Source organism: Embiotoca jacksoni, unplaced genomic scaffold (genome assembly GCF_022577435.1).
Source record: "Embiotoca jacksoni isolate LCO1_2020_lvr unplaced genomic scaffold, fEmbJac1.0.p SCAF_16, whole genome shotgun sequence".
NCBI lineage: Eukaryota > Metazoa > Chordata > Actinopteri > Embiotocidae > Embiotoca > Embiotoca jacksoni.
Genome location: NW_027185296.1, coordinates 9780001 through 9807962, shown reverse-complemented (window position 1 = coordinate 9807962; position 27962 = coordinate 9780001). Strand labels below are relative to the sequence as shown.

At 43.7% G+C, this 27962-nt stretch overlaps 1 protein-coding gene across 1 annotated transcript in view; it reads right to left on the bottom strand.

Moving 5' to 3' along the window:
- Window positions 1–96: 96 nt before the first annotated feature.
- atp10a (ATPase phospholipid transporting 10A) overlaps window positions 97–27962 on the bottom strand; it is a 42516-nt gene continuing 14650 nt past the window's right edge. The window contains exons 7-21 of the mRNA XM_069150831.1: window positions 27946–27962; window positions 27645–27862; window positions 27364–27558; window positions 23642–24206; window positions 17379–17482; window positions 16807–16933; window positions 16512–16696; window positions 15070–15433; window positions 9793–9869; window positions 8527–8652; window positions 8176–8376; window positions 6582–6662; window positions 6352–6456; window positions 4176–4363; window positions 97–4004 (exon numbers count right to left, since the gene is read on the bottom strand). The exon at window positions 27946–27962 is cut by the window's right edge and continues 236 nt beyond it. Coding sequence (XP_069006932.1) covers window positions 3380–4004; window positions 4176–4363; window positions 6352–6456; window positions 6582–6662; window positions 8176–8376; window positions 8527–8652; window positions 9793–9869; window positions 15070–15433; window positions 16512–16696; window positions 16807–16933; window positions 17379–17482; window positions 23642–24206; window positions 27364–27558; window positions 27645–27862; window positions 27946–27962 — 3178 coding nt within the window. The 3' untranslated portion in view covers window positions 97–3379. The remainder of the gene's footprint in view (window positions 4005–4175; window positions 4364–6351; window positions 6457–6581; window positions 6663–8175; window positions 8377–8526; window positions 8653–9792; window positions 9870–15069; window positions 15434–16511; window positions 16697–16806; window positions 16934–17378; window positions 17483–23641; window positions 24207–27363; window positions 27559–27644; window positions 27863–27945) is intronic.

Sequence of the window (27962 nt, the reverse complement as noted above, 5' to 3'; positions counted from 1 at the left end):
CAAATAGTAAATGAAGAAATGAATTTGAATATCCTAATCAAACAAACAGGCAGCAAAGGATAAATACAGAATTTATTTTATTTGAATTTTGTTCACAAGTAGCCACATACAGGACATTTCCAATTATTCGAAGGACAAAGAACTGATGTAAAAAAACCCTTGTAATTCTGAACAACACTTGAAATATCTTTTCAAAGTTGGTGATGGGCTGCAGCTCTTCAGTGTGTCCTGCGTACTACAATCTGTTTCCTCCCAGATCGTACGTGTAGATTAATACCTCCAAGTATATTGCACTCAAGGATTAAGAGCAGATCATTTCCCCGTATGAATGTTAAAGCGTAATGTCAATAATTAGGAACTTGCAGTCGGACCACCTTGTAACAAAAACAGAAATGAGGAGGCAACAAACGGAGCTCAGATAAGTTCAAAGCTGTGTGCGGTGAGAGCGAGTGTTCCTGTGGGAGCGAGTACGTAGGAATGCAGCAGCTTCGCTCTGGCGCACACGGTGCGACGCAGAGCGCAGATCGGATAGAACCTGTAAAACAAAGTCAACCGACTGACGAGTCCAAATCTGAGCTACACGCCAGAGAAAGGCGCTGTGTGCAAAAAAAAAAAAAAAAAGGAAAATAAAAATACAAAAAAAAAAAAAAGGCAGGAGGAAAGAAACCACAGCATGAAGCCTCATAAATATCTACATGATGCTCTGTCATCTTTAAACAAACACAGATTCAGCGTCAGGAGAAGATTTGCAATTTCTTATCCAGTGTTAAGGCACATACTACTGCTTAGAAAATACAGAAATATAAATGATCTTTGGTAAATGTTTTACTTTTTACAAAAACATACTGCAATGACGCAAGAGATACAACAGTCAAATACTATTAAAGGTGCCGCTGCTTTAATGCTCAACAATAACCTAACTAACTGCAGCATCTTTCCAATTTTCCAAACTGAGGTTGTGCATGATGAAGACCATCATATTGTTTGCAAAGTGAAGAATGGAATTAAAGATCCCATTCTGTTCATACTGTATCTGGGCGAAGAACACGTCATCGGCGCCAACAATACTCAACTCCATTTCTGACATAGTGCTTTCAAAGTGCAAAGTTACATTTTAAAGCCTCATCTTTTACATTTGGGAGAAACATCCAGCACCTGTGAGGTTTGGTTTACAGCTGAACAGAAGAAAATCAGACTGGCATGAAAGAAACGGTTTAGAAAGGACCTTCAAGTAAACGTGTTCATGAAACGTGATGGTAGCTACTGTTCATCTCAGAGGAATGCTTTGAGACTTCGGCACATGTTTGGTTTGCTTTCTTCCTGAACGGAGACCAGACTAGGAGACTAATCCCACTTTCACCACCCTGTTTGTCGGGTAAATATGAAGACAAAGATTATCTTCGCCCAGCATGAAGACTGGCACCTCTAAATCAAACGAATTAACACATTATATTGAGTTTATTTATATTGTTTGGGTAGAAAAACTACCATATAAAAATCAACATTTTATAGTTTTATAGAGGGTGTATACTGGAGTAGACTCCAGGTTTCATATAGACTCAACAAACAAGACATGAAGTGTTAATTAGTGAGCTTTTTAAAGGTGAATATAGTTACCTTTGGAAAGAGTTATCTGGCAGCCAGGCCAACTGTCTGCCAGCACCACCTCCATTGAGGCTGGAGCCACACAACAGCTTAGCATAAAGACCAGGAGGCGGTTTTGGTCAAAGGAAACAAAATATGCCTGCAGCACTTGTAAATCTCACTAATTAACATAAAATGGTGTGTTTGTTTACTGTATATAAAAAGTGATGTACAAATAAAACATGTTTTTTTTTTTTTTTTTAACTTTCTGGCTGGGTGCGAGATATAACTGAGCTTTTAGAGGTGCTTCTACTGTGAGCTCTACAGAACCAGCTGTTTCCCCGGTACCAGTCTTTGTCCACAGCAAACTGTCTGCTGTCTCAGTTCAGCAGAACGATGTCACCACACCTGCATGTTATTTATGAAGCTGGAGGCACACGACGGTCAGCGTAGCTTAGCATACAGACTGAAAGCAGAGGGAAACAGTTGGCCTGGCTCTGCCTGGAAATAAGAAAATCCACTAACCTGCCTCCTTTCTTTAAGCTATTTAAAAAAACAACCTGAAGTTTAAAGCTGACATCTGTGGTTTCAGAGGGATTATCAACGAGACTACTTCTTGTCTGGGTGCGGTGACTTTTTGGAGTTTCAGCTTGTTATCTGGCAAACACGATGGCGAGGCTCCAGGTTTTCTTTTTTCTTTTTTTTTTAGCAGAATAAACAAATGAGATATGACATTGATTAATAAGCCTCAGAGTCAGACTGCCTGTCCACCCTGTTCTCAGTCTCAGTCTCTGGCTTTAGCTTCATATTCGACAGAAAGCCATTAGCACCATATCGATCTCTGTCGTCTCAACTCTGGGAAAGAAAGGCGATAAATGCCCAAAACGCACTGCTGAAAGACAGCAAACAAGTCGATGGACAACCGCGCACGCACACGCACACGCACACACACACACACACACACACACACACACACACACACGCACACACACACACACACACACACACACACACACACGCACACACACACACACACACACAAACGGAGCATAATTCCTGGTAGATCCTCGGTGACTGAAATGGAATTTTCTCAGTGAACTCTTATAATGCATGATTCAATTCAAAGTCAACAGCTGGAATAATTACTCGGCAGAATGCACTGTGCAACAGAACAGCTATAAACACGCTTTTCATTCTTTGAAATTTAACAAAACAATTGTACATAGATCCAGCAAGAAGACTAAAATGTGCGCTGAGCCAATGCCACTATCTGCTGTATGGAAGTACTGTATACAACTCTGGGATCGTCTTCGTGGACGTCCTCACAAACAAAAGTCAAACAGGTTTCTGTGGGGGAACTTAAAAACGTGTAAAAGTTCTCTTCCAGCAGTGATTGGAGGCCACAGTGGTGTCCGATCCAGGTCTGAACGCATTTCCAGGCCAAGATGTGAGGGTACCATATGAGAGAGGAAACTAACTCCGAAATAAACCAGCAGTGGAATGTCTCTACTGTGCTCTTCTTTACACGAACACCTGATCAAGTACTGAGATGCTTCTTTGTGAAATTAAAATTTCCCAGGATTCAAAAAGACAAATAAACGGAGATTTTCCAGTTCTTCTTTCTCCCACACTTCTAAAATATCTTTAGCTTTCCATCCAAAATATAAAGTACCTATTTATATGTTTTTATAAAAGAATCTCCTTGAAAAATACAATAAAATTCGATTAAAAAAAAACAAAAAAAACAAAACTATCGTGCAAATCGGAGTAACATAGTTATTAAGACTGTAAGCCATCACGAGGCGGCGTGCTGCGACTGCTCCGCCACCTGCTCTGTCCTGTGTGCTGGATGAACGCCCTCTGGTTCGAGTCTTTCCTCGGAGCTCCTCGTGTACTTGACGCGCTGAGCGGCTCCGTCGGGCGGCAGGTCGAGCTGGACGCTGCCTGCCGAGGTGAGCAGAGGCGTGGAGGTGAGCCAGCGGGACAGACTCCTATCCGACAGCTCTAACGTTTTATCGAGACTCTCCGAGTCTTTGGTGGAAGGAGGCGGGGGAGTGTCTCTGGTGTAGGGAAGAGTGTCTATTTCTGAAGGGACTAAGGTGCCGAGATCTGAGAAGCGCTTCTCATTGTCTTTGGGCCCCGACGGGCTTCCGTGGCCCTTCTCTTCATCTGTTTGAAAGACGGGACCCTGTTTGGCCTGTGATGAACCGGAGACGCTCCTCTGGTCTTTTTTATTGCGACCTTTCGGCGAGGGCTTGCTGAGCGACAGGAAGGGAGGCCCGGGGCTGAGCGGTGACCCCACCTTGACCCTGCTCATGCTGAGGATGTCCCTGCAGGTGTCAGCGGGGAGTTTATCCAAGTGTCTTCCGACTTGGACCGGGCTTGGAAACAGCGTGCCTTGACACGCCCTGTAGAAATATCTGGAAAGTAAAGCAGAGGCAGACGTCAGCAGACGCTTCAGCACCGCTCCGACGATGAATGCCAGGCTCTGGGGAGAAACGTGAACGGCACCTGGTATTAATAACAGACATAATTCACATCACTCATCGCAAATATTTGAGAGGCCGGCTGGTGAATTGAACGCGGTGTACCGGGGCAGCAGCGCGGCTACAGGCGTGATGAGGCAGAGCAGGTAGAAGAGGGGGTCCAGCAGCAGCCTCTGCATGGTCCAGTACGGGTTGGAGGGGGAGTAGCAGGTGGGACAGGAGGCGTTGTAGCACAGAGCCACGGTGAAGAATAAGGCGATACTGAAGGTGATTGACAGCCAGTTCATCCAGGTCTACGGGGGAAGAAACAAGGAACACAACGTCACGACAGAAAGGAAACCTGGAAGCAAAAGTTCTTACGTGAACGAAGAAAGAGAACGTAGAACAACCAACATCCCCCTCTGACGGTCACATGGCCAGAGTCACATTAGAAATCGATCTACTGTCCGAGCAGTGATTATTTGTCAGCTAGTCTGAAGCATCTCAAAAATCGAATAGTACATAAGCATAAAAACAGATAAAAAAAAAAAAGAGTGAAATAAGACATTCTAACGGAAGATTTACTTCAGTTGAAATGGAGTGATTTTATCTACGTGGCTGGAGGTCCAAGTAGAGGCTACATATGGCAAATCCTGTGGCTCACTGACGCTGATAAGATTTACTCCTGCGTAAATGGAGCAAAAGTTGTGCGTTAAAAACACAAAAAAAAGATAATTTCCCTTCGCTGGATCAATAAAGTATATCTACCTATCTACAAATGTATCACTGTGGATCTAGCATGGGCTTGACATTTGTTACTAGAGAGTATTAAATCAATTCAGTCTGTGCCACAAAACGTATCGGCATTCAGCCTGCAGCTCTAATCAAGATTCAATAAAACCTTCAATTCTTAGCTTCTGTTGCAGATGGAAACGTGGAATAATTACCAGTAAAGAGATTAAATTTGTGGCTTTGTTAAAAAATTATTGCATTTGCACTGATGTTCATTAAAATTTCAAAGGAAACAAATCCATAAACAAAGAAAATTAAGAGAGGAGCGACTTTAGCTCACGACACCAAAATAACTTGGAAAAAAAAATGATTGACTTTGTATTTCACGAAAGAAATTGAATGGGAGTTTATGGAACTGGAGGCTTTTTGGAGCGAACCTCTAGTGGCCCTCGGTGGGATTGCAGTTTCAGGCACTTGAGCATCCGTCTCATTTTTCAGACGCTGAAGCTACTTCCACTTTTACATACGGTCAGTAAGGCGGCAGTAAGGTCCGATATTATTTTTACGTCATCAAAATGTGTTCATGTCGCATCCGGTTCGAAAGTTTAAATCACCCGGTCTGAAAGGTGGATGCATGTTACACTCAGTTTTAATGGGCTGAGCAGGTACACAACACCACCGCATGCACACAAACCACAACATATGGAGATGTGTCGTGTTGCGCTCTTTAATAAGTTTAAGTCAGTGAGGGAAAAAAAAAAAAAAAAAAACCCCACTCATGTTTCATCCTGGAGTCGATTGGCCGATCAGACGTCTGACAGAGTGAGTACTATACAATGGCTCACTGGAGTATGATCCTGACACGCACAATTAATTGCAGCCTCGCAGCTCCTGTACAGGGGAAGAGACGGGAGCGCTGCCGGCTGTCACCTCGGATATCTTTAATTGACTTTCTCAGTCGTTTACCAATCAGGCATGCATTATGGTGCCGAGCGGCGGGAGGGGGAAGGAGCTGCCGGTGTTGTGGTGGGGAGTGTTTCACCTTCGGTCCATTCTCTTCCGCACGACGGGCAATCGTGTCCAGGAAGGTAGTTAGTGAAAAGGACATTCTTCATGTATAGAAAAATAAACTTGTCAGGCTAAATTTACAGCCCGGCACATAATGGAAAAGACTCTGATTCAATGCAAGGTCATACATTTTATATGGCTCGGGACCAAGACTGCTGCGCTGTTTACGAGAACCACGCACGGATACCTGGGAATGAAACCGAGGCGGACAGAGTGGAGTGGACGGGTGGGGGTGGGGCTGTGGGGTGGGGGTAAATAATCCGGTATTTTTGCAGACATGTCTGCAGAGGGCCTGGACGGAGGCAGACACGCCGTCAGGCTGATATATCGGCCCCCGATGCTGCAGAGCTTTCTGATTCAATCTAATCAGCTGGAGTTAAACATCCACGTCCGCTCACAACGGCGTCCGCACGAAGACGCGGGTTCGGTTGGAACAAAGCAGCGCGGAGCTGAAAGGATCTTTTGAGTCGTCATCAGTGAGTCCAAAAAGCAGGTTTCTTACCCAGGTTTTGGTCTCAATGCCCAAATGCACCAGAATGGTGAATAAGGCGAAGGTGGTGATGGGAGTTCCCCATGTAAACAGATCCACGGTAGAGTCAGCGTAGGCCTGAGGGGGGAAGGAGAAGGGGGGCGGGGGAGACGGGGGGGGGGGGGAGGTTTGATGAGTAAACAGGAGCAACAAGGAAAATCTGAGTGAAGATGAGCTGACATGGAAATTCAAACCAGACTCACAAAGTAAGGAATGAAGAAGCAGACCAGACTTTGGTAGAAGGCATCGATCATGTTCATCCAGAACATATATGGCTTGTATTCCTGCAAGATAAATCCAGACAAGCAGAGTTAGTTACTTCCTCAGTGTGACCGGCACAGGTTGAGATCACAGCAAATGAACAGCAGAACATAAATTATTTACATCATAAAGTTCAAGCTGAGTTGTCAATTTAGTCATTTGCCACGTCAACGTTTTTCTCAATTGGATTCAATACAAACGTTAACATTTTAAACACAAAGTGGACATTTCTGTTGCCCTTTTAAACCATCTCTATTTTATGTATGAAAACAGCCTGACTAAGTCCTAATTGTACCAATCAATCTAGGAATAAAATAATTTGTGATAGTAGATTGATTCTGTTAAACACGAAAGATGTTTGTGCTTTTCTTTGGAAAAAAAAAAAAAAAAAAAAAAAAATCCAATTTGTGTGACTCAGAACTGACAAAAAACAAAAATGGCCGCCCTCGTATTGATTTCAATGGAATCAGTGTTGGTAAACAGAAGGTTCTGCAGAAACAGCGAAGCATTGGTGGGCAAATAAATTGAATCGGGTTCAACTTTTGCTGCAAAACAACGTAACGTGGTCGACCGCTGCAGATGCACAGGAACATTGCTGATGGATTATTTTGTAAAGTGAAAGCTGCATTTTTACTTCCCAGAGTTCTGTAACCTGTCTGAGCTTTACAAACCATCATCTGTTTGGTTGCCGACATGCTGATGCTAGCACCGTAATTGTGCAGCTAAAATTCAACAGCTTCGTTAAACCTGTTCGCATGCTAGCATTTGTTTATCAGCAGTAGACACAATGTAAAGTTGTGGTTTATTGGAGCATCGGAAGCTTTCGGGATTTTTTTTGTGTGCAATTTTGACCTGATCATGAAATCCGAGGATCGCCAAAGATATGAATGTTATTTCAACTGTGGAGATAATTCACTCAAAAGGAGAAATATGCACGATTTTCTGTTTGAAATATTCAGGAATGAACTACTTTTCTCCACAGAATGTGAAGAGATAGAAATGTTGATGTTTTGTCCACAAAAAAAAAGTATTTATTGAATACATAGTTAATCATTAGGCAGATATGATTGGTGAAATAAGCATGCTAACTCGCTAACCCCGGCCCGAGACCACCAGATCAAAATCTTTTGCTGGGAAAGAAAAATTCTCAAAATCTTGCGTGAATAAACGTTAAACAGGGAACAAAAGTAAAACATAAACATGTTTTGACTGATTTTGTTTATAATAATTAAGTGCATTCTATGGTAGGCTTGCATAGGTTTATAATGTTTGATTGTATAAATAGCTTTTAAAATTGTCACACTGTCAATTATTTTTGGACAATAATAATAATAATAAAACAAATATCACAGAGGATGCTCTGGTAATAATAATTTTCTGTCACGTAATATGTAAAATCATACAATTTGGAAGTCAGTTTCATGAAGCTTCTGATTAAAAACGGCATTAGTTTATGGGAACAACTTCCTTTAAGCCATGATATTGTTAAACGTAGAAAAAGGAAAGAAAAGGCACAAATCCACGAGTGGACCGGACCTCGGAGTTCTGTCCGTTCACGTAGAGCTGAGGTAGTTGCTGGAGAGTCTCTGCCGACACGTCTTTGTCCAGAGTGCCGGTGATGAGTTGTGGGAAGGCGGAGAACATCAGGTTGAAGAAGATGAGATACCACTGGTCAATCATGGCCGAACCTGAGAAGCCACAGTAGAACTGATACCAGAAGATGAGCGCCACGAACATCTGTGGGAGAGAAGGGGAAGGGAAGGGAGTGGGAGGAGGAGGGGGGGGAGGTTGCGAGGACAGAAGGACAAGAAGACACCCCGATCCATCTCACATCCATCTCATCACATCAGTTCAGCATTTGCAGATCAGGAGGTAAAAGTGTCTCACAGCGTTCTTGTAGAAGAAGTAGAGAATCATGTTCGCCAGCCGGGAGTAGCACCAGTGTCCGTGAACCAGCAGGAGCTTCTGGAGGTACCGGAAGCGCGGGAGAGCAAAGTCGCTCGCCATCACCGCCTGCAAGACGCCACAAGCACCCAACATTCAGTCTCCCGTCTCCTCCGCGGCGTCTCTCCGTCCCACCGTCGACATCCGCGTGACACAAGCACACGTGAGGAAATCACCGGTCGAGGCCTCGCCACACTCACCTGCCTCATTTCTAATGAATCTTCAGTGGCTATAATCTTTCCAAAGCAATAACCCTTAAACGAGTTGTCCACCTTTTGGGAGTCACCGTCTCATCCATCAACATCTTAAAACCCTCCCTGTAGTCGGGCCTGCTTTGTAACTTACATCTTAAACGGCGCCGCTGACCCTTCAGGACACCTCTCGGCTGTCAACACTATCTGTCAACAAGAGAAATAACAGCGGGAGCCCCGTTTAGTTTCTGCTGCGCTCTAATAACGGCCTCCTAACGACCGTGTGGGGAGAGCGCTGCTAATAAAGGAAAGCTGTGTTAATCATAATGCAGCGTGCGGCGGCCCCGACTTCAGAAAAGAGCGACTCAGCACACTGAGGAGTCCCGAGGAGTGACCGCTGCCTCATTAGGAGCACGTTTGATTAACAGTGATTAATCTAGCGGCTCAGTTAAAGACAGGATTCTGAAGCTTTCACAGATGTGCGGCGCAGCCTCCCTCCTGGAAGTTAATTGGGAATCTCCATCATGTGTGAGAGCACCGTAGGGGAACAGGGTGCTGCAGGAAAACGAGCGCGAGGAAGGAGCGCCGACTCGGGTTTTCAACATTGTTCTCTGCTACCTTTGCCAGAGACGCCACCTTGGCTGTGACCTTAGAGCAGGACGAGAAGGTGGTGCTTGATGGGAGTCCAAGCTGAAGCACCCATGAAATGTGCCGCTTCTCCACAGGACGCCGGGCAAGCTGCCTGACTCAGCGGAACACAGGCAATCCTATTTAGAGGATGTGTGTGGATGTGGGCTAAAACTCGCACTTAAGAGTAATGAAAAGCTATTAACTATGCTAAAGAACGCCGGTTTTCTCCCCTCATCTCCTCTCCCGTAGCTCCTCTCGTCCTCAGGATCTCTCACGCTGTGCTGCGTTTTTACAGTCCACTGTAAATCGACCTCCCCCCCGCCCCCCCCTCCTTCCACACACACACACATACTCCCGCTTCACATGCCCCGCCTACATTTCTCCTCACCTGCATGCCCTCCTGTCCCGAGATCCCAACGCCCACGTCCGCTACCTGGATCATGCTGACATCGTTGGCCCCATCGCCTGTGATTAATGTGGTAAAGTGGAAAAGAGGAAATAGTCCTTCAGAAAAAGCAAAGATGCATTAATATAGAGATCGGGTGACGCCCGGGTCGGCCTGGAAGCAGACACAGGTCATGAGATGGAGGTGCTTTATTGAGCTTGATGAAGAGGATGGAAAAGCCAGTGTGTCTCCCTGAGCTTGTGTTGTTACGTGGGAGGAACGTGAAGCTTTCAGAGCCGTCGGCTTCTTCAGCTGCAGCTTATTTATTCTGTTTGTTATGCGGTGCTGTTTGCTACCTGCTCAGAGACAGGCCCGCCGTGGTGGCTGACGAGCAGCGTTTCTGGTTCTGCTCCACTTCCAGGACCGTGGACAGATTTATGAATTTTTTTGGTGGAGTGGGAAGATTAACTGTTGGTGGGCAGACTGGGTTTTGTTGTTACAACAGTTAATGGACCTGCGGTGGCAGAACAGGCTGGATGTGAGAGGTAGGTGGTGATACAGGTTTGTGTTATCTGGAAAATACCGTTAAAGTACGATAAAATCTATTCAGACACACTGGGACAGCAGCAGTGTATCACCTGCTGCAGCAGGGATGTTCAAACCGTGGCCTGTCGGCTGAATACGTGGCATGTTAGTGATATGATAAACAGGGATGGGTACTGGATTCCGGTATTAAACGACACCTGTGTATCGGGAAGAGCAGAACCGGTGCTTGTAAACTTAAAATAAAGAGATCTTTGTCCCTGCAGACACTCTGCTGACAGAATAACAAAAGTGTGGTTACTCTTCACTGGAGTCGATCATAACGATGCTCGTTGCCACAAGTGCTACAAGTCTTTTGCCGTCAGGGTGAAATCACGAGCAATTTGTTGAAACATCCAGCAAAAGTCCGTCACGTACAGTTTTTAACTGCCTCGCTTGTAATTCATCTGCCGCTGCTACAGTACGCTGCAGGCTGCAGCCCACACAGCGTTAACTTATACAAAAGTGGGTTAATAGTTCAAAGTAACCATTAACCAGCTGACTGCAGTCATTGTGTGGTCAACATCAGCACTGGAAGCTGAGGACAGAGGCATCAGCAGGCAGTTGGAGGTGGTGGAAGCAGCTGAACAGGGAGGTCTTTGGATTGGGTGAATGAATGGTATTGATGGTCTTGTGTAGTATATGTGATCATGTGGCTTTGAGCAAAGTTAACGTTGCTAAAGTATGCAAGCACAAGTTCTACTAGTTTAGATAAAACAGGTGGAGGAGGGGTGGTGGGTGTGAGTATTGAGGGGACGCGTTCTGGGACGGCAGGAATGCTGCTGAGCCTTCCCGAGGTGTCTTGGGCATAACAATGAAACACCGGCCGTGATTTTTGCTGCTGTGATACAGAAAAGAAATTGCACACACTCACACACTGAGAACAAAAAAATGGATAGTAAATATTTACAGCAATGTCTGTGCAAGAGTGCAAAACTGCAAACGTTTCAGTTTATTATTCAGCTGGACCTTCTTCAGTCACCTTGCATATGAAAACCATCCCTTTGAGGGATGAATAAAGATGATGAAGAGGGTGGAACCAGTAAGTGTTTGTGAATTTATTTCCTGCCCCATAACTCTTAAATTGTTAGGATTATTTCAACACTACTGATTTAAACAATAATTGCCTGATTATAATTTTTCTGCAGCAGATTTCACATCTTTTGTATCTTCTTATTACTATTTTGTATTGTAAACTATTTGAATTACTGTAATAGAAACCAAATAATAACAAATGAGATTATAATTACAAAACAAAAGGTGGAAGTGTCCATACTTGTTCTCAGTGTGGCAGCAGATGACGTTGACAGCTCTGAATCGCGGTGTTGTAATGATAAGACTGCAGTACTGACACGCGTGAGGGCTTCTCCCTCCCCTGCCGTCACCACAGAGACGGAAAATAAAAAGCGATGCGAGGAGCTGCAGTGTTTCCCTCCACACTCCTGCTAACATAGCAATGACAGAGAAACGCTTGGCTGGCAAAAAGCGGATCCTCCCGAGTGCAGGGGGAGCAAATAAATGGGGAAAACAGGGGAGACAGTTATAAGTCACGCTGACATCCTCATGTCACCTCTGTTGTGCTACGGCTTCATTAAGCCGAGGCGTATAATTACTGAGAATAACAGTGTTTCGACTGAGTGGTCACAGCAGAGGCGTGAAGGGTGTGTGTGTGTGTGTGTGTGTGTGTGTGTGTGTGTGTGTGTATGTGTGTGTGTGTGTGATGACTGGTGCAGCTCTCAAAGTCAGCTCTTATTGACACCACAGCAGGACGAGGAGGACCACCCAGCAGCTTGTGTGTTCGCCACATGGATAAAAGAGAATTCAAGATTAAACAGGTAAAGATCAATAATGTGCTGATGAGGCTTGAAGTCAAACCTTTAAGGAACCTGATTGAGTATCGCTACGTGTAAGTAATAATCACTGCAGGGTTATTTGACAGCCACGTGCCATATGAGCTCAGTTATAAATATTTCTGTTTGCTAAGCAGAACCAAATAGGCAAGATCTGATCCCTTAGTACACAAATAAATATTGCTCTTACACGTAAGGACTCTTACTTTTGTAGTTTTACAGGGTATTGTTCGGCCGTTCTGAACTGACCGGAAAATAACCTCAGCATGTGAATACATCATCTGCCGAAAAACCTGCAGCTTTAATTATTTCACCCAGAAATGAATGTGTTTTTGTGCCCTCTGTTTAACACAGTCAATAAACACACAGATGGCTTCCGTCCAGCAGCAGTTCGTGAAAAAGAAAAACTTTTGTTCAATGTTCAGGAATAGCTGCAGCTTCCTCAGACGCCTTCATTTGAAAACTCTTTACGTCGGTGGCCCCGCCCACTTCCTCTACGCAGACAAGTTAGGGACCGTTTCAGGTGACAAGTGTCCAACTTTCCACACTTCTTTTTTGGACTGTTGAGTGCATCATCCTGGTACTTGTAGCGCACCACATGTTTCTGTACTTGACAGTGTGAACGCACGTATGCACTCAAAATAGTGAGTGTTGGTACACGAGCACAACATTTGAAACGCAGGACAGGACGTTCAAATTATTAGCTGCTCATGTTTTTGTTTCGGATGCCTGAACATAGTGCAAATAATCAGGTTTTTATTACATGACTGGCAGGTTCATATGAGGTGGGCATTAAAAATGATGAAGAATGTGTTTACTTAAAAGAAGACGTGTGTACAGGCTGGATATTTGCCAGCAGAGGCTCCAGTGAGGTTTAGTAGTTGTGTGGAATTCAGTCTTATCTGTGCAGTCAAACATCTGTGAAGATTCTCATTCATCCAGGTCATGGTCAATCTAACTGTTACCTAAAGAAGAAACAAGACTTGCTTTAAGACGTTTTATCTCTCATCTGAAAAGCTTCTGCAGCTCTAACTGACTGGAGGGGAAGTCTCAGGCTGTAAACTGTCGTGTGGTTGTGAGTCGACTGGGTCGGTCTATAATGTGACCTTAATGAACTCTCAAGGTGTTCCTATTATTTTGTCCCCTGGGTTGACAATATATTAGGAACACCTCTCAGTATAACTCATTGTAGTTCAGCTGCACCACAAATTACTCTCAAAGGGAATATAAAAATAAATCAACAACTCAGTCAGAGTAAACAACAACTGAACAAGGTCATGAAGGGAAGATATTTCCCTGTGGTTTATGCTTCACTGATCACTGTTCTTTATGTTGTGTTTTTATATTTTCTGTTTGCTACATAATTCTATATGTGTTATTTCATTTTTTTTTTGTCTTCGGTTTTGTACTTAACTGCAGAAAATAATAAAAACATAGAAAAGCCTTTGACTGAGCAGATGTGACTTTTGACTGTTTCTATGGAGACCGGAGGCAGAAAACAACTAAATCTGGGAGGCCGACGGCTGCAGCAGCTCTTAATGCAACAAACAGGACAATTCCCCAAATGTGGTGAGACATGAACGTGTGCTTTGTCAGACACCATCAGAAAGCACACTGTCCTATCAACACTTACATGGCAGATGGAAAACAATTAACACTGTATGACACTCAAAAAGTCCTTGTAGCAGAAGAAGAGTGCAGGAGGTGGAGAGGTGAGATGGTTAAGAAGAGATGGAGAATGTGAGCCAGCCTGGTGGTATCTCTGGTTTGGCGTGGAGAAACTTGCACGCTACCACACGGGCAATTTGATGATTATTTCATCAGTTCAGGTGCTCGAGATGAAAACAAATCAAGCTATTTACTTAAAAAAAAAAAAAAAGGGAGCCGGATTTTCTAACATCTGTCACCTGATGATTTGTGGCATCGTCCTCAACATTTCAGTCCTTCTGTGGTGAAACCAAAGAGACCAAGTATGGTACAACACAACCCAAACTCCTGGGAGCTAACGGGTTGATATAGAATCACAGATGTACATAAATGAGTCCGACTTGAGTTGGTCTTTATTTTAAATGGACCGACCGCACAAACACAACAAACACTGCTGGCCTGGATGTTTATCACACTGTGGCTATGCAGTGATTATCTATTTTAAACAGCGATGGGAGTGACATGTTATGTTCCACTACTTTTGGTGGTAACGAGTAATGTAATAGATTATTAACTAAACTAAATAATACAATTAAATTACTGAACTTTAAGTGGGCTCATTACTTCTGTCTAGCATATAAATAAAATTGTACAACTGCAGCCTTCTTCTCAATTTACTACCTGCTGCGCCCCGGAGGAGGGAGGTTCGCTACCCGGACACTAGTGAGGATTAGATTCTGTTTAAAAGAAATGTGTTTCAACTAAGTGACTATGTGAAAGATAAATACTTTAGAGGAGCCATTCTGAATTGTAAAAAGCAGCATTTTTCAAGTTTATACTTTTCCCATCAGCAGCTGTGAGGGCTCGGGCGTGTTTTGACCTGTCTGGCTGCTGCTGTATCTTACATAATGGTGATAGCCTGAAGGTTCAAGACTACAGCTTAAAGGTATATATCGAATAATTAGGAAGGTTTTATCTCAAATTTAGATTCTAACAGGGTCAAATTCTTGTTTCTGCGACCACTAACACACAATATGATAAGAGTAAAAACATTTTGTTTCTCTTCTGGTGAAGTCAGTTGGTCTAATTGCACAATTTTAACAGTGATCTCAGGATGGATCATGAACAATGACACATGTAGGACAAGAGCTAAAAAAAACCAGGATGTTATTCGATAATGTATCGTGGACCTGGTACTCACCGATGGCCAGGGTCATGACCTTCAGCTTGTTCCGCACCAGTTTGACCACCATGCTCTTCTGCAGCGGCGTGGAGCGGCAGCAGAGCACAGATCGGCAGCTCCGCGCAACAGCCAGAAACTTATCCTCCAGGCTCTTGTCCAGGGCGTAGGCCAAGGTCCGCCCGTCTATTACCAGGCCCAGCCGGTGCACCAAGAAGGGAGTGGCGTGGGAGGACGAGGAGGGGGAGGACGGAGATGAAGAGGGATAGATCTCACACGGTGCAAAGTTGATGTGGAAGGTCTTGGCGGCCTGGTCGGAGGAGCTGCAGAGGAATTTGACCTGGATGTAGTGTAAACTCTCCTCCAGCAGCAGCGCACACGCCTCCTGGTTCAGAGAGAAGCATGGAGCGGGATGGAGGTCAGCATCAGGACACCAAGATGTTTGATATCAAAACCGCCTGACCTGCTTCACATCTGGAGACCAGATGATTTGACAGCAAAGAAGCAAACACTGTGGGTCTTAAAGTGACCATCTGACCTCTGTGCTTCAATAACAGTGATACACAGTGACTGTGTGAAAGGAAAGGATTTGCGTTCTTTTACATCATCACTTGAGGATACTTGAGGATACTTGAGGATACTTGAGAGACACCATCCTCTGAGCTTTAAGATTTTAGGTTTTATTTAAATTTGTGTCTTGTGTATAGTATTGCTTGGGCTCTCCTTCATTACATGACTCAACGATTGCGTTTCACTTTCAGTCAGTGTTTGCGCTGTCAGCTTTTCCTGGGAACGCCACAACTTAGTGGATGACCCAATCAGACGGCCGTTCTGTCAGTGGCTTTAAAGCCAAATTGAAAAATGAGCTTAAAACTCCTCAGCTCTGCAGCCACTGACTGTGGATTTTATTGGTTTTTACTTAATATGCAAATATCCTGGATTTGAATTTGTCAAACTGGTATGTTGTATGTGTGTTTGAAGTTCTAGTGTGTGCAGATGAAACTCAGTACAATCCATCAAATGGTAACATATAATTTAATTACTGTATACAAATCCTTATAAATACATGCATTTAGCAGTGATGCTGGGAGGTCACTATGTCAAGTCAAGGGATAGTATAGCACATGACCCGCCCATAAAATCCCAACCTGTTGTTTTTACACTTCAGTTTTACACATCAGTAAAATTCAAACGTATTGGTAGGTGGATTTTGTTACCTTTAAAAGGAAGCAAGGCTAGCTGTTTCCCTCTGTTTTCAGTCTTTATGCTAAGCTAAGCTGATAGGTTGCTGCCAGCTGAGTGTGGGCATTTGTCTGGGGACAAACAGCATGATAAATATAAATCTCTGTCTTTACCATCGGGACTATATTTTATCAGCTAACCTAAATGGTGATATAAGTGTCAAGTCTTCAAAGTAGGGTTAAAGGTTAGTCAGAGTTTATGAAAATCTGACCGCTGCTCACCTGAGAGTCAGCATTCAGAGTTAGGATCTCCTCCTCGGGGTCGAGCAGCTTGCAGGCGTACGCAATGTTCACGGCCGTTTCTTGTTTGTCGCCCGTCAGCACCCAAATCTGCAGGCCGGCCTTCCGCAGAGAAGCTATAGTTTCAGGCACGCCGTCCTGCAGCCGATCCTCAACGCCCGTCGCTCCTGTGGGTGGAGACACATTAAACGTTAGTGTTGTGCTTAATAATTTGCATATTAGGTCAAATCCCAGCATCATCTTCTAAAAAGGCCCAACAAATAAACCTAACATTTACCCAGAAGCTGGAGGTTCGTCTCCAGTCGTAGGGCCGACTCAAACAGCAGCTCCTCTCTCCCCTGAATGGCCGTCTCTGCCTCTAAGTGACGCCGCAGCCAGCAGGCGTACTCCTCCTGGCTCAGGACCTGACACATAAACACAAAAGTTTACACACACACACACACACACACACACACACACACACACACACACACACACACACACACACACACACACACACACACACAGCATCATCTGTTAAGTGTTGGGGTAAAACTGAACAGCGGAGCAGCTTCAACATGGCAGAGGAGAATGTGAGACCTCGATAAGGTGTTTTATCGCTTCGCTTTCTGCGACAGGCTTTGCACAAGCGGGAGTAAAATGAGCCCGGCTTGTGAGAGCATAAATTAACAGTCTGGGAAAGTGGCACAGATTGCAGCTGAGTCACCAAGAATGTCACTTTAGGAAGGGCCGGTCCATGTGATCATCGGTGCCACTGCGACGCACCATCTCCATCACCTTCTACAGCAGTTTAACAAGGGAGGGCAGTTGTTCGGCTCTTCACAGGTTTATGGATCCCTGCTTGATTACCTTCTTTGCAATGCATAGTGTGCGAAGGCCATCTGCGGCGTACAGGTTCAGGTAGTTCTGGGTCCTGCAGACTATCTTCTTTTGGCGTTTTCCTTTGGAGTTACCTTAAAAAAACAGGAGAGGATAGAATAATGAAGGTTTGATCTTCCTGTTTTTAGGGAATTTGCAGAAGTAGTTAAGCAGTTTATTTCTAAATCGCCAGAGACGTCTTCCAGCAGGCACATGAAGGCCATCTGTCCTCACACCTAAATTAACCATGTATGCTGCGCCTCAAATTATATTTCACCATGTCTTCATATTACTCATCAGGCTGTCTCCCATGTGATAAGAAGATTTTCTATCCCATCTTACAGACATAATTAATCTATTTCAATTATCTGCCTAAATAATTTTAACATGCCTGAATGTTCCATGTTGTTCAAGATGTTTTAAAGTGTCGTGTTTTGTAATGGAGTCTTGCTGAAGTGTCTCTCCAGCGCAGCATCTTTCTGGTGGTGGTGGTGGTGGTGGTAGTGGTGGTGGTGGTGTGTGTGTGTGTGTGGGTGGGGGGAGGGGGGGGGGCAGCGCACAAACAGATTGGCTTCATGGCTCTCCTGACACGGAAGCACCAGCCAGCACTCTGATCGCCAGCCATGTAATCGCACTAATAACACAACAGCTCGGCAGGCGCAGCTACACATGCACCACCGAGCAAAATTATTTTTACTGAAAGGAAGAAAAATCAACACAAAACAGGCAGAAATCTAAATGTGTTTTAAATCATAACTTTAGCAGACTGGGTCGTCTCTTGAAATAGTAATAATTACACCGGTAGTTTCTTTTCCCTTTAGCAATGCAAATAAAGGCCAGCATGAATTTTCCCTCTGTGACAAAGAGCTGCTAGAACCAGACGGCTTTACAGACGCATGTGGAGCTTTGCACGATGTTTAATTTTCCGACCGTGAAAATGGGAAAATACACCTAAAGTAAGATTCAGGTCCTGTTTGTTGAAGGTTCCCAGTGAAGTTTTTGAGTGCCTTTAACACTAAAGATGACTGTGTTTATGCGTTGTGATGTAATATATTTTTTCCAGCCAATGATTTCACATTATTACACTAATCAACATGTGGCGCTAACAAACTAGTTATGATGGATGTAAACAATGCAGGTTGCGAACAGAAAATCTGCTTTACAAATGCTTTATGAGGAAAGCAAACACAATAAACCCCTCTTTTAGACCTCAAGGATGCACAATATGTCTGCGTAACACTGAATGTAAACAACAGCTTCATTTATTTACAGGAAAATTTAAAGAAAACCTCCACAAGTAGTCTTTAAAGCTGCAGTTAGGGGCAGTGGACTCGAGCTGTAAACACAACAGTTGGAATCCACTGATCTGTTCACACCTGACATTTAACATGCGTTTCGGGTGATGGACATGTCCATGTACAGGTGTGAACACACTGAAGACACATTAAGGAAACATCGATATCCGATCTGCTCGGGCTACTTTCGGAGGTGGACTGGGACGCATATCTTTTAGTAGTGTAGAAGTGTCCTGGTACACATTCAAGGACCACCTTCTTAACTGACATCCCTAAATAAACAATACAAATACTGAATACTGAATACAGCTCAAGGTGCCACAGTCCTGTGTTTGTATCTGACCGGGCGCTTCTACGTGTTACTGTCACATTACAGCAGGTTTGGTAGATTTGGATGTTGTTATTTTTTTTTTTTTCTAAAACAGTTGTTACACCTGCAGATCTCTGCCTGCATAAGATCTCATTTCTTTTGTAAGCAGAAAAAATATCCTATGATTGTGCTGAGCGTAGCTGAAGTGTACAGAAAGTGGAGAGATTTACCTGCAAACTGAACTGGAGGCTATAAAGCAGCTGCTTACTGAATAAAAAAAGCAGGCTGTCTACATAATGCTTGTTTCACTCAAGCCTCCTCTGAATTTAGTTGTTTTTTTAGTTGACCTTAACAAAAAATTCCTGACACAGATCAGAAATAAAGCTGTGGAAGAGTCACAGTTCATTTATCCACTGCAGCACAGAGACCGACCCTCTCAAACCTGCTGGTAATATTAAATAATCGCAGCCTGAACGGATGGGAATCAGTGGAGCCAACCAGCAACCAACCGTATCTTCACCTGTTGGTTTGTGAACTGCTGCTCTGAAGCCTCGGGTTCGGCATTTTGGCCGTCGCCATCTTGCTATTTTGGAGTCAGAAGTGACCATATTTGGCCGAGCAGAGGAGAAGCGAGGAGTGAATCTGACACGAACTGATAGGGAACCAGAGAACAATTCACCCACCCACCTATAGCGGAGACCAGACTGCACCACAGGCCTGTCAATAACCACCCCCCCAAAAACACATCCCTTTTTGAGGCCTAATATCTAATAATAAAATGTTTTTTTTTTTCCAAAGGTGAAAAGAGTGAACCAAACTATTAAAGTTGAGGGCCATAAAACCAAAAGAGAAGGCTGAAATTCACAAAAACAGTTAAGCAGAACTACTCAGGTGATTATTAATTATTTGTGCTTTTGTCGCTGTGAGCGATCCCTCTCCCATTACATGTAGCCATTAATCCATTGTTGATATTACAATATTTGTTATAGCTGCTTTAATAATACAACTTTCTTTGGTTCAGCAAACAAATAACTACTAAAATGTAAATTGTGTTACGAGGTGGAACTTGTTATTTAACAGGACGCTGCAGCAGGAGCGAGTCTGGAGTTACATCACTCTTTAACGTTTAAGCCCCGAGGCTCTACAGTCTACCTCCAGCACCTCCACGTGCTCTGCTATTAAAGTGACACTGAACAACTCCCACATCGGCTGAATGGAGCCATTATGGAGGTCTGTGTTATGAGGAGGCCCAACTCATACTGCGCTCTAATTGGTTGCTTTTGCCCAACAGTAAAACAAAGTAGTGGGTTGTCTGCACGAGGACACACCCCGACGGCCATTAAAGCCGCTGAATTGAGACACAAGGTAGAGGAGGTGGAGGGGGTGAATGTGACATCCGTCCCGACGGAGCCTCTCTCCTCGACTGAGCAGCATCGCTCTGAATTATAAGTAAGTGAAAAACTTCTAGAAATGCAAACTGTGCCAGGTCAGGCATTTCTCTATAGAGAGCATTAAAAATGATGAACAATCAGCACAGCCTCAATGCAAAATGGCTGCGTGGACCTCATAATGGAAAATCAATACAATAAATCCTATTGTAATTCAGAATTTCTCCAAAGAATAAGACTGCGTGTCAGCTGGAAAACATGCCAAAATAAAATGGGAGTGCTTTCCTCCGCTGATGTGTTGCAGTTAAGTCGTTGTTCAGCGTGGGAGGATAATTTAGCTGGAGACCCATTTTTCCACAAAGCCGAGCCGCCTTGTCGAGATGAACAGCACTCCTCTAATGAACAGGAAGGAGCTACTCATCAGACATGTGAAATAAATGAATTACACACATGACATGTCAGCATGCTTTTTACAAGGGAGGAAGTCAAGACAAGTTGCTGTGCAGGTTGATTCAGTCACATGACCAGTTTAACAGGCTTTAACACCACCTCATGAAAAGAAATCCACACATCGTATTAAATCAGGAACAGGAGGTGAAGAAAGGACAAACGTTGATATCTCAAAGGAGCACTCCAGTGATTAAGTACTGCACTTTTAAAAGAATGGTAAACACTGAAGGAGCAGAGGCAGCGACTTCTTCTATTCACTAAGTATCTATGAGCACTGTCAATGATCGGATATAAAACCTGAAACATTACAATTCAATCTTTTTACTTCCCAACGTCATACTGCAGTACAAAGGATATGATGGCACTCGTAAAACTAAATCAATAAATCATGAATAAGTCACACATGTATGGTATGCAGACACCTAAAGCCCTGTCTGGTGTTAATAACATGGACAAGTCTTGCTGGGATTCGCTGCTTTTGACCTGTTCTGTGTTGTACATCTGTGAATAAAGTCCAAAATGGCCAGACCGAACTTTACTGACATTCACAAACAGGCAATTAACAGTTGTTTTGACACAGTTGGGAGGGCTGCAGGGTGCCTGTTCTCCCTGTTGTGCTGAATATTTGTTCAGATGCTGCACTTTAAACACACACGCAGAGGGAATCTGCAGGCAAACCAAGACAGTAAAGGTCTGATGGGCTTCCTGCTTTGTGCAAACTTTTCTTTGAGTAAGAAGTGCACCTATCTTTGTCTTGGTTAGCCGTCTCCCCTGTATGATTGGATCTAAACTCAAAATATGCCTGTATGCACACTGAGGACGCATTACCTGCAGCCACCGTCTTTGCCTGCTCGGCTGCCTGGTCGGCCTGTTGCCTGTATCATAACTGATGCACTCCATTGTGCACTACAATATATCATGTCAAATTTCTGCGAGTTTAACACAAAAAGCAAAAGAGTGGTTCTAAATACCACGCTATACCTTTGTATTAGTAGCAAAGTGTGTGGTGAAATCAGCGCATGTATCTAAATATTACCAATGCTACGCACAGATTTCCGGCACCATAAGGCACAGCAGTCAGGACGTCACCAGGACTGCACTTCGGTACCAAGTCGATAACAAAATTCTGAAAGCGTGATACTACTTGTCTTCTGCCACAGGTACAGGAGATAGTGGACAATAACAACGACAACACATGTAGGGGAACGTTTGGCATTTGAGTCGGATGATCAGGGACGAGTTGTAGACGACCCAAAGCCAGAAAGCAAACAGTGTCACCGAGCATTTGAAACACACAATAAGATGAAAGACAGAAATCTGGATCTGTACACAGAATTCAAGGTGGCAGACATTCAGATGTTGACTTTACATAAACAACATGTGAGCCTTGTTTTTGATTGTTTCTCTTGTTTGCATCGGCACCACCTCTTTTTTGCTGATCAAGTCAATGTGCATTGCTCTAATCAACCACCCCAAGGCAGATGGATATGTCGTTGAATAAGCCGGATAACATTAAGAGTCATTCAGGAACCACTGTCGAAGAACTATGAACATTTCCCAGCCCTGTTGATAGTTGTGTCATCACTCACCAGGGAGTCGACCTGAAACGGACTTGGTTTGAGGTTCTGGGAACATGTTTACTGCAGTCAGCTGTGATCTACAGACTTGTGATTTGTTTTGTTGACTGTGCTTTAAAATCAAAACATTTCCATCTTCATTCAGTTTACATTAATGTGCCGACAGTAATCAATGTTGAGAGGTTTACACTGAGTAGTTTACATTCATTTCTTATGACTTTTTAGCTTCATTGTCCAGTTTAAAACATTTTTTTAGAAAAATAATCAAATGTAAAAGTTACGTTACTGTGATTAAGTAATTAAAATAATTACATTACTTATTACATGTTTAACACGGTAACCAGTAATCTGTAACTTATTACATTTCAAAAGTAACCTTCTCAACACTGCCTGTAGCTTATTTTGTTAAATCCTACCTGTCTGGTGAATGTCCATGTGGCTCCATGATCCACAGAAATTACAACAGAGTCTCGTAACAATCAAGATTACCAAACATTTGTTGCTTGTGATGGATGTTTTTTTTTTTTTTTTTAAATTTTGACAAAGTAAATGCTTAATCAACACAATACTAAACAATATAATGCCAATATTCCTGAGCTGCAGCTCTACAAACTGCGTGTTGTGTGCTGAAACAGTCCATGCCGAGCACCTGGACAGATGTCTGGTGACTGTGCACGAAGCATTAGTGAAAAGTGCCTGTGTGGCTCTTTGTGTGCCTTGAATACTAACAAGCTTCTCCACCTTCGCCATTAGGACTTAGAAGAACTTGTAGAATATGGAACAAGGAACCAGGAGGGAGAAAACACACAAGGACGTTGTTTTTTAGAAACCAGCCAAGGTGGGCATTGACTTCAGAGGCTCTAAAAATACAAGCTCTTACGCAATATGCCACCCTATATGTTTACTTCAGTGGAAAGCATTAAGGGCTGGAAGAAGGATGAGTGAAACCTTTAGTGCTCTACAGGGAAAGAGACCCCCCCCCCACCCCCTCAATGTTCTCATTACTGACATGCCCAATAAGCCCATGAGCCATGTGAAAAATACGTCTTCCCATCGCAGCCATAAATCATGAATTCTAGTAGAGGCAACACCCCAGTCCAACCACTTCCTACCCACAAGCCAACAGTAGTGTCATCATTTTATCAAGAGTGTGCTAACACGAAATCCACCATCAAACTATTGAGCTGGGCACAATAATGTCAGAATGTGATCATGTAGAGAAGATTTGTCCCACCTGTGTCGGGGGGTCTGATGAGGTCCATGATGACAGAGTCTGCTCCTTTAGTGTAGACGGTGATCTGATCCGTCAGCGGGTGTTTGACCACCACAGACATGCGTTTCCTGGTGGAGTCGAAGCCCAGAGTGTGCAGCAGCTCAAAGCTCAGCTTCCCCAGATGAGGCAGTTCCACAGTCACCTGGTCGGGGAGGCGTCCGACGAGGGAGCACTTGTAAGCCCTGGCGGCGTAGACGAGCGCGGCCTCGTCCGGCGACTCCGCCTCGTAGCGCAGCTCCCCTTCCTCCGGGTTCCAGGAGGGCTTCCCGTCGTAGCAGGGCGGGACGGGGCTGAAGGCGTGCCCCAAGCCTCCGGAGGGCTGCTGCTCCTCGTGCAGCTTGGTGAGGGTGCTCTCTGCCGAGGGGGAGGAGAGCATGCTGGAGCATCCTTTGTTGGAGGAGCGGCTGGTGACGAGGCTGGAGGAGCTGCTGCTGTTGGAGCCGGAGGTCAGTCGGCTGGGGGTGAAGCGTTTGATGAAGTCCTCGATGGTCTTCACTGGAGACTTCAGCTCAAACCTCATCCGGACCTGAACGACGAGGAAAAGTTGGTTAATCACACCTGCGGCAGTAAGTAACAAAACTTCACCACAAAAATAGAACAATTTCTTATTCCCCCAAAGCATCTTATTCTGAATAATGTTATGGTTTTTTTTTTTTTATTTCAGCGCATATCGGTCCACATTCACGCTAATACTGATACATCAGACGTCCAATATATTCTTCAGGCTCTACTTTAAAGTGACAGATTTAAGTCAATAATCCAAACTGTAAACATACAACATGACAAAGAGTCATACAGCCATGCTAGTGTGTTTGCTAATTTGCTCAAAATAACGCTGCTAACATGCTGAAGTAAGCAGCTGCACAGTAGGACTTGGCAATTAATCAAATAAACTGATTAATAAAGATTATGACTTTCTAATCGGCAATTTCCATGATATTATCCAAAAAAAAATGTCTTTCAACTTTCAGCATACCCTTAATGCAATCTGGAGCTGCCTGTTAACTCACCGACCAAATCAGAGCTCAGCTTACTAACAAAAACAATTATTTAATTCAACTATGAGGCTCAACGAAGGCAGCAAACAATTACTGGGCCAACTTTGGAGGAACAGAAGCAGACAAGGAAGAGTTGGTGCAGAATCTAATCTACGACTAAGAGTGTCTTAGTGGTGTGGGCACACTTTGGCTTCAGCAAACAAACACAGGACAGTAAAAGCTACATGCAAATATAGTCAAGAAAAAAAAAGCTCCAAAGGGGTGAACAACCGATTTGTTTCAGCATCTTACACACAACCATGACACCAAATCTGTGGAGTTGACAACAAGAAATAAAGTAGCAGCAGAAGATGTCAGACCTAACCTGGAGACGGCAGAACATGAGACGCTGTTTTCTAACAGAACTCCTGAACGTTTTTCATTTGGTAAGCTTGTTTGTTAGAAAAGGCCTGCAGCATTTACAGTGGAGCTTAAAAGTTTGTGAACCCTTCAGAATGTCTATATCTCTGCATAAATATGACCCAACACATCAGATTTTCACACAAGTCCAAAATTTAAATGAAGAGATGCGAAACAGTCCTGTAGGTTTATTTTCTATTTCAGCAGTTGCTCAGGAAAGAGTCTGAAGCAGAGAATATGAATTCAATGTTCCTCTCACATTCAGTTTGATGGACTATAGGAAAGATTTTATTCTTAAAAAGATTCAAAACAATAAAAATGTTCTTCCTATTGATTATTAAATAAATGTTACTTGCATCCAAATCCCTGATTTTCTGTTTATTGCGTAGGGATAATCATTCAAGAAATAGGTCTACTTTGAAAATGGATTTTAGTGAAGTGAATTGTCAAGTTAGTTGTTATGGAGGTAAATGTGACAGTTAATCATGATAACTATTGTAGGTGTTATTGCCCGGCCCTTGTGGAAAGTCGACCGTGTTCACCATCTGAGTCGAGCATGTCAGCATGTTACAATGTAGCATTAACGACAGCAGAGGCTCATGGGAATGTGGATAGTTTTGCAAGTATTCAGTCCTAAAAATAATTAACAAAAATGAATACAATTTTGATCTGAAGATGACGACACTAAAGAAAAATGAGGACACATATGCATCAAATCTGATGTCAATCCATCAACAGTTACTGCCCTCCACTTCTATGATTACTGCATGACAGGTGGAGGTCGGTCAGGTGAAACGCAACACTTGGCCAGTTTGGTGCAGATTAATAATTATTGTGTTACTTTAGTTTTATTTTCTCATTTTTATTTTCAAATTTCTCAACTTTTCCATCAAACGTCACTCAACAGAGAGCAGTGATGGCTGTGATGAAAGAAACGAACAAAAAAATGTCATTGAAACCAATGGGTGGGACATTACTTATTAATCTATGATCATGTGTAAGAGCATTGTAAAGTATGTAGGCTACTTTTAGGAAACATTTCTAAAGCTTAAAGCTTTTTATTTTGGTCTTCAGATGCCTTTGAGAAAGAAGGCCCAGCTCTTGTGGTACAGACGACTTCAGCGCTGATGAAAATGCCTCTTCTGGCCATAATCCTTCAGTCAATCCTACATCCCAAGGTGGTGCAGAACAATAGCAGAAAGAGTGACTCACTTTAAGGTCTCCTGGCAGGAGCTGCGCTTCTCACATATATAAATGTATAAATCACTCAGGTGGCAGGTGAGCTACAAGGGCATCATAATAAAATGTGAACAATAATACCAGCACAAAGGACAATGAAGCAAAACAAGAAAAAAAAGAAAAAAAAAAAAAGAAAAGAAAAAACTGTCTTTAAGCCAGTGCTTCTGTGCAGATTTACATTTCTCTCCACTTTATCAGATAACCTCCAAATGAAAACACAGGCTTCCATAAATAATATGTCACTGTGTCCAGTTTCATCTGCACAGATCTGTGCTTCTGACTGGCAGGACGAGCCGGTGAGCAGCGTGTGTGGCGAGGAGAGGATATCACCTCTGAACAGGACGACCACACCCGGACTCACACAAGGGCAAAACAAAACACGGATACAGAGCTGGGGCACATCAAAGACGCGGTGAGAGCTACGTGCAAACCAACACTGGGACTGTTATATTTTGGAAGGTTTTATGAAACATGAAACGTGAATTTGAATTCCTTTTCTCAAAAGATGGAAACTACTACAAAAAAGGAGAAGTAAAAAAAAAAAAAAAAAAAAATCCAGCAAAGGTTTTGGAGCGATATCAGTTGAATTTTTGGCTCCTTGTGGATGCTCCTTATAATACCTCTCAGCTCTAGATATTTATCTTCCTTTAGTTTACAAAGGAACTCAACATAAAAGTGACTTACTGTATAACTTGGCTTTTAACTAGATGGTGAATACTTTCTGATAAAATAAAAAAATAGAAGGAACCCTGGAAGTTTCATTCGGTTTACTCCAGCAAGACAGCACCTAGTCGCTGATACACTGTCAGCTTCCTCACAGCTCCGACACACACGTCTATTACAGTAATTAAACGCAAGGTTGGCTTCACCTGCTAGTTAAACATGGCTGTTTATGTTGGTACACAGATACACAACACACATGAAGGCTCAAATCAGAACCAAGAAGTGTGGAATTCAGTTACAGAATAATCAATGTGATAAAGATCACACATCTGGCCGCAGCAGATGTGGCCAAAGTCAAAGGTCAGTTCTGTTGCTGAGTTTTACCTTGTGCCGGGGCTGGTTGGGGGAGGACACCACCACCGTGTTGCAGATGGTGAGAGCGATGAAGAAATCGATGATGTCGGAGAGGTCGGAGGGCAGCTGGGACATGGGCTGGCTGTGGACGCGCATGAAGTCCATCTGACTGCTGCATTCATTGACTTTGTCCAGGAGCTGCGGGTCGGGGGTGATATCTTTCTCCTGCGGGATAGACAGGGTTTATCAGTGGGAGAGCAGACAGCAGGGGGACGGCGGTGAGGAAAGCGGGACGGTGAGGGCAAACTGACCATGGGGCTGCTGAAGGCCGTGTGTTTGGACAGGATGCTGGCTCGCTTGGCCTCCGCCCTGCTGCCCGTCCTGCGGTGGGACTTGGTGCTCTGAGAGCGCAGCACCACACGGGTGCTCTGGTGGCTGGACACGCTGTCCCGCCTGGGCAGGGTCCCACTGTGAGACGTACACTCTTCCTCCTCAGAATCCATTTCCTGGTACATGGCAAGTCTTCTTGCTGAATAACAAACATACACCATTAAGAGTGACTCAGAAAGTGTTTCTGTGAGGGAGTAATGTGTGTTGGTTGGCTCGTCTCACCGTTAGCATCATGGGAG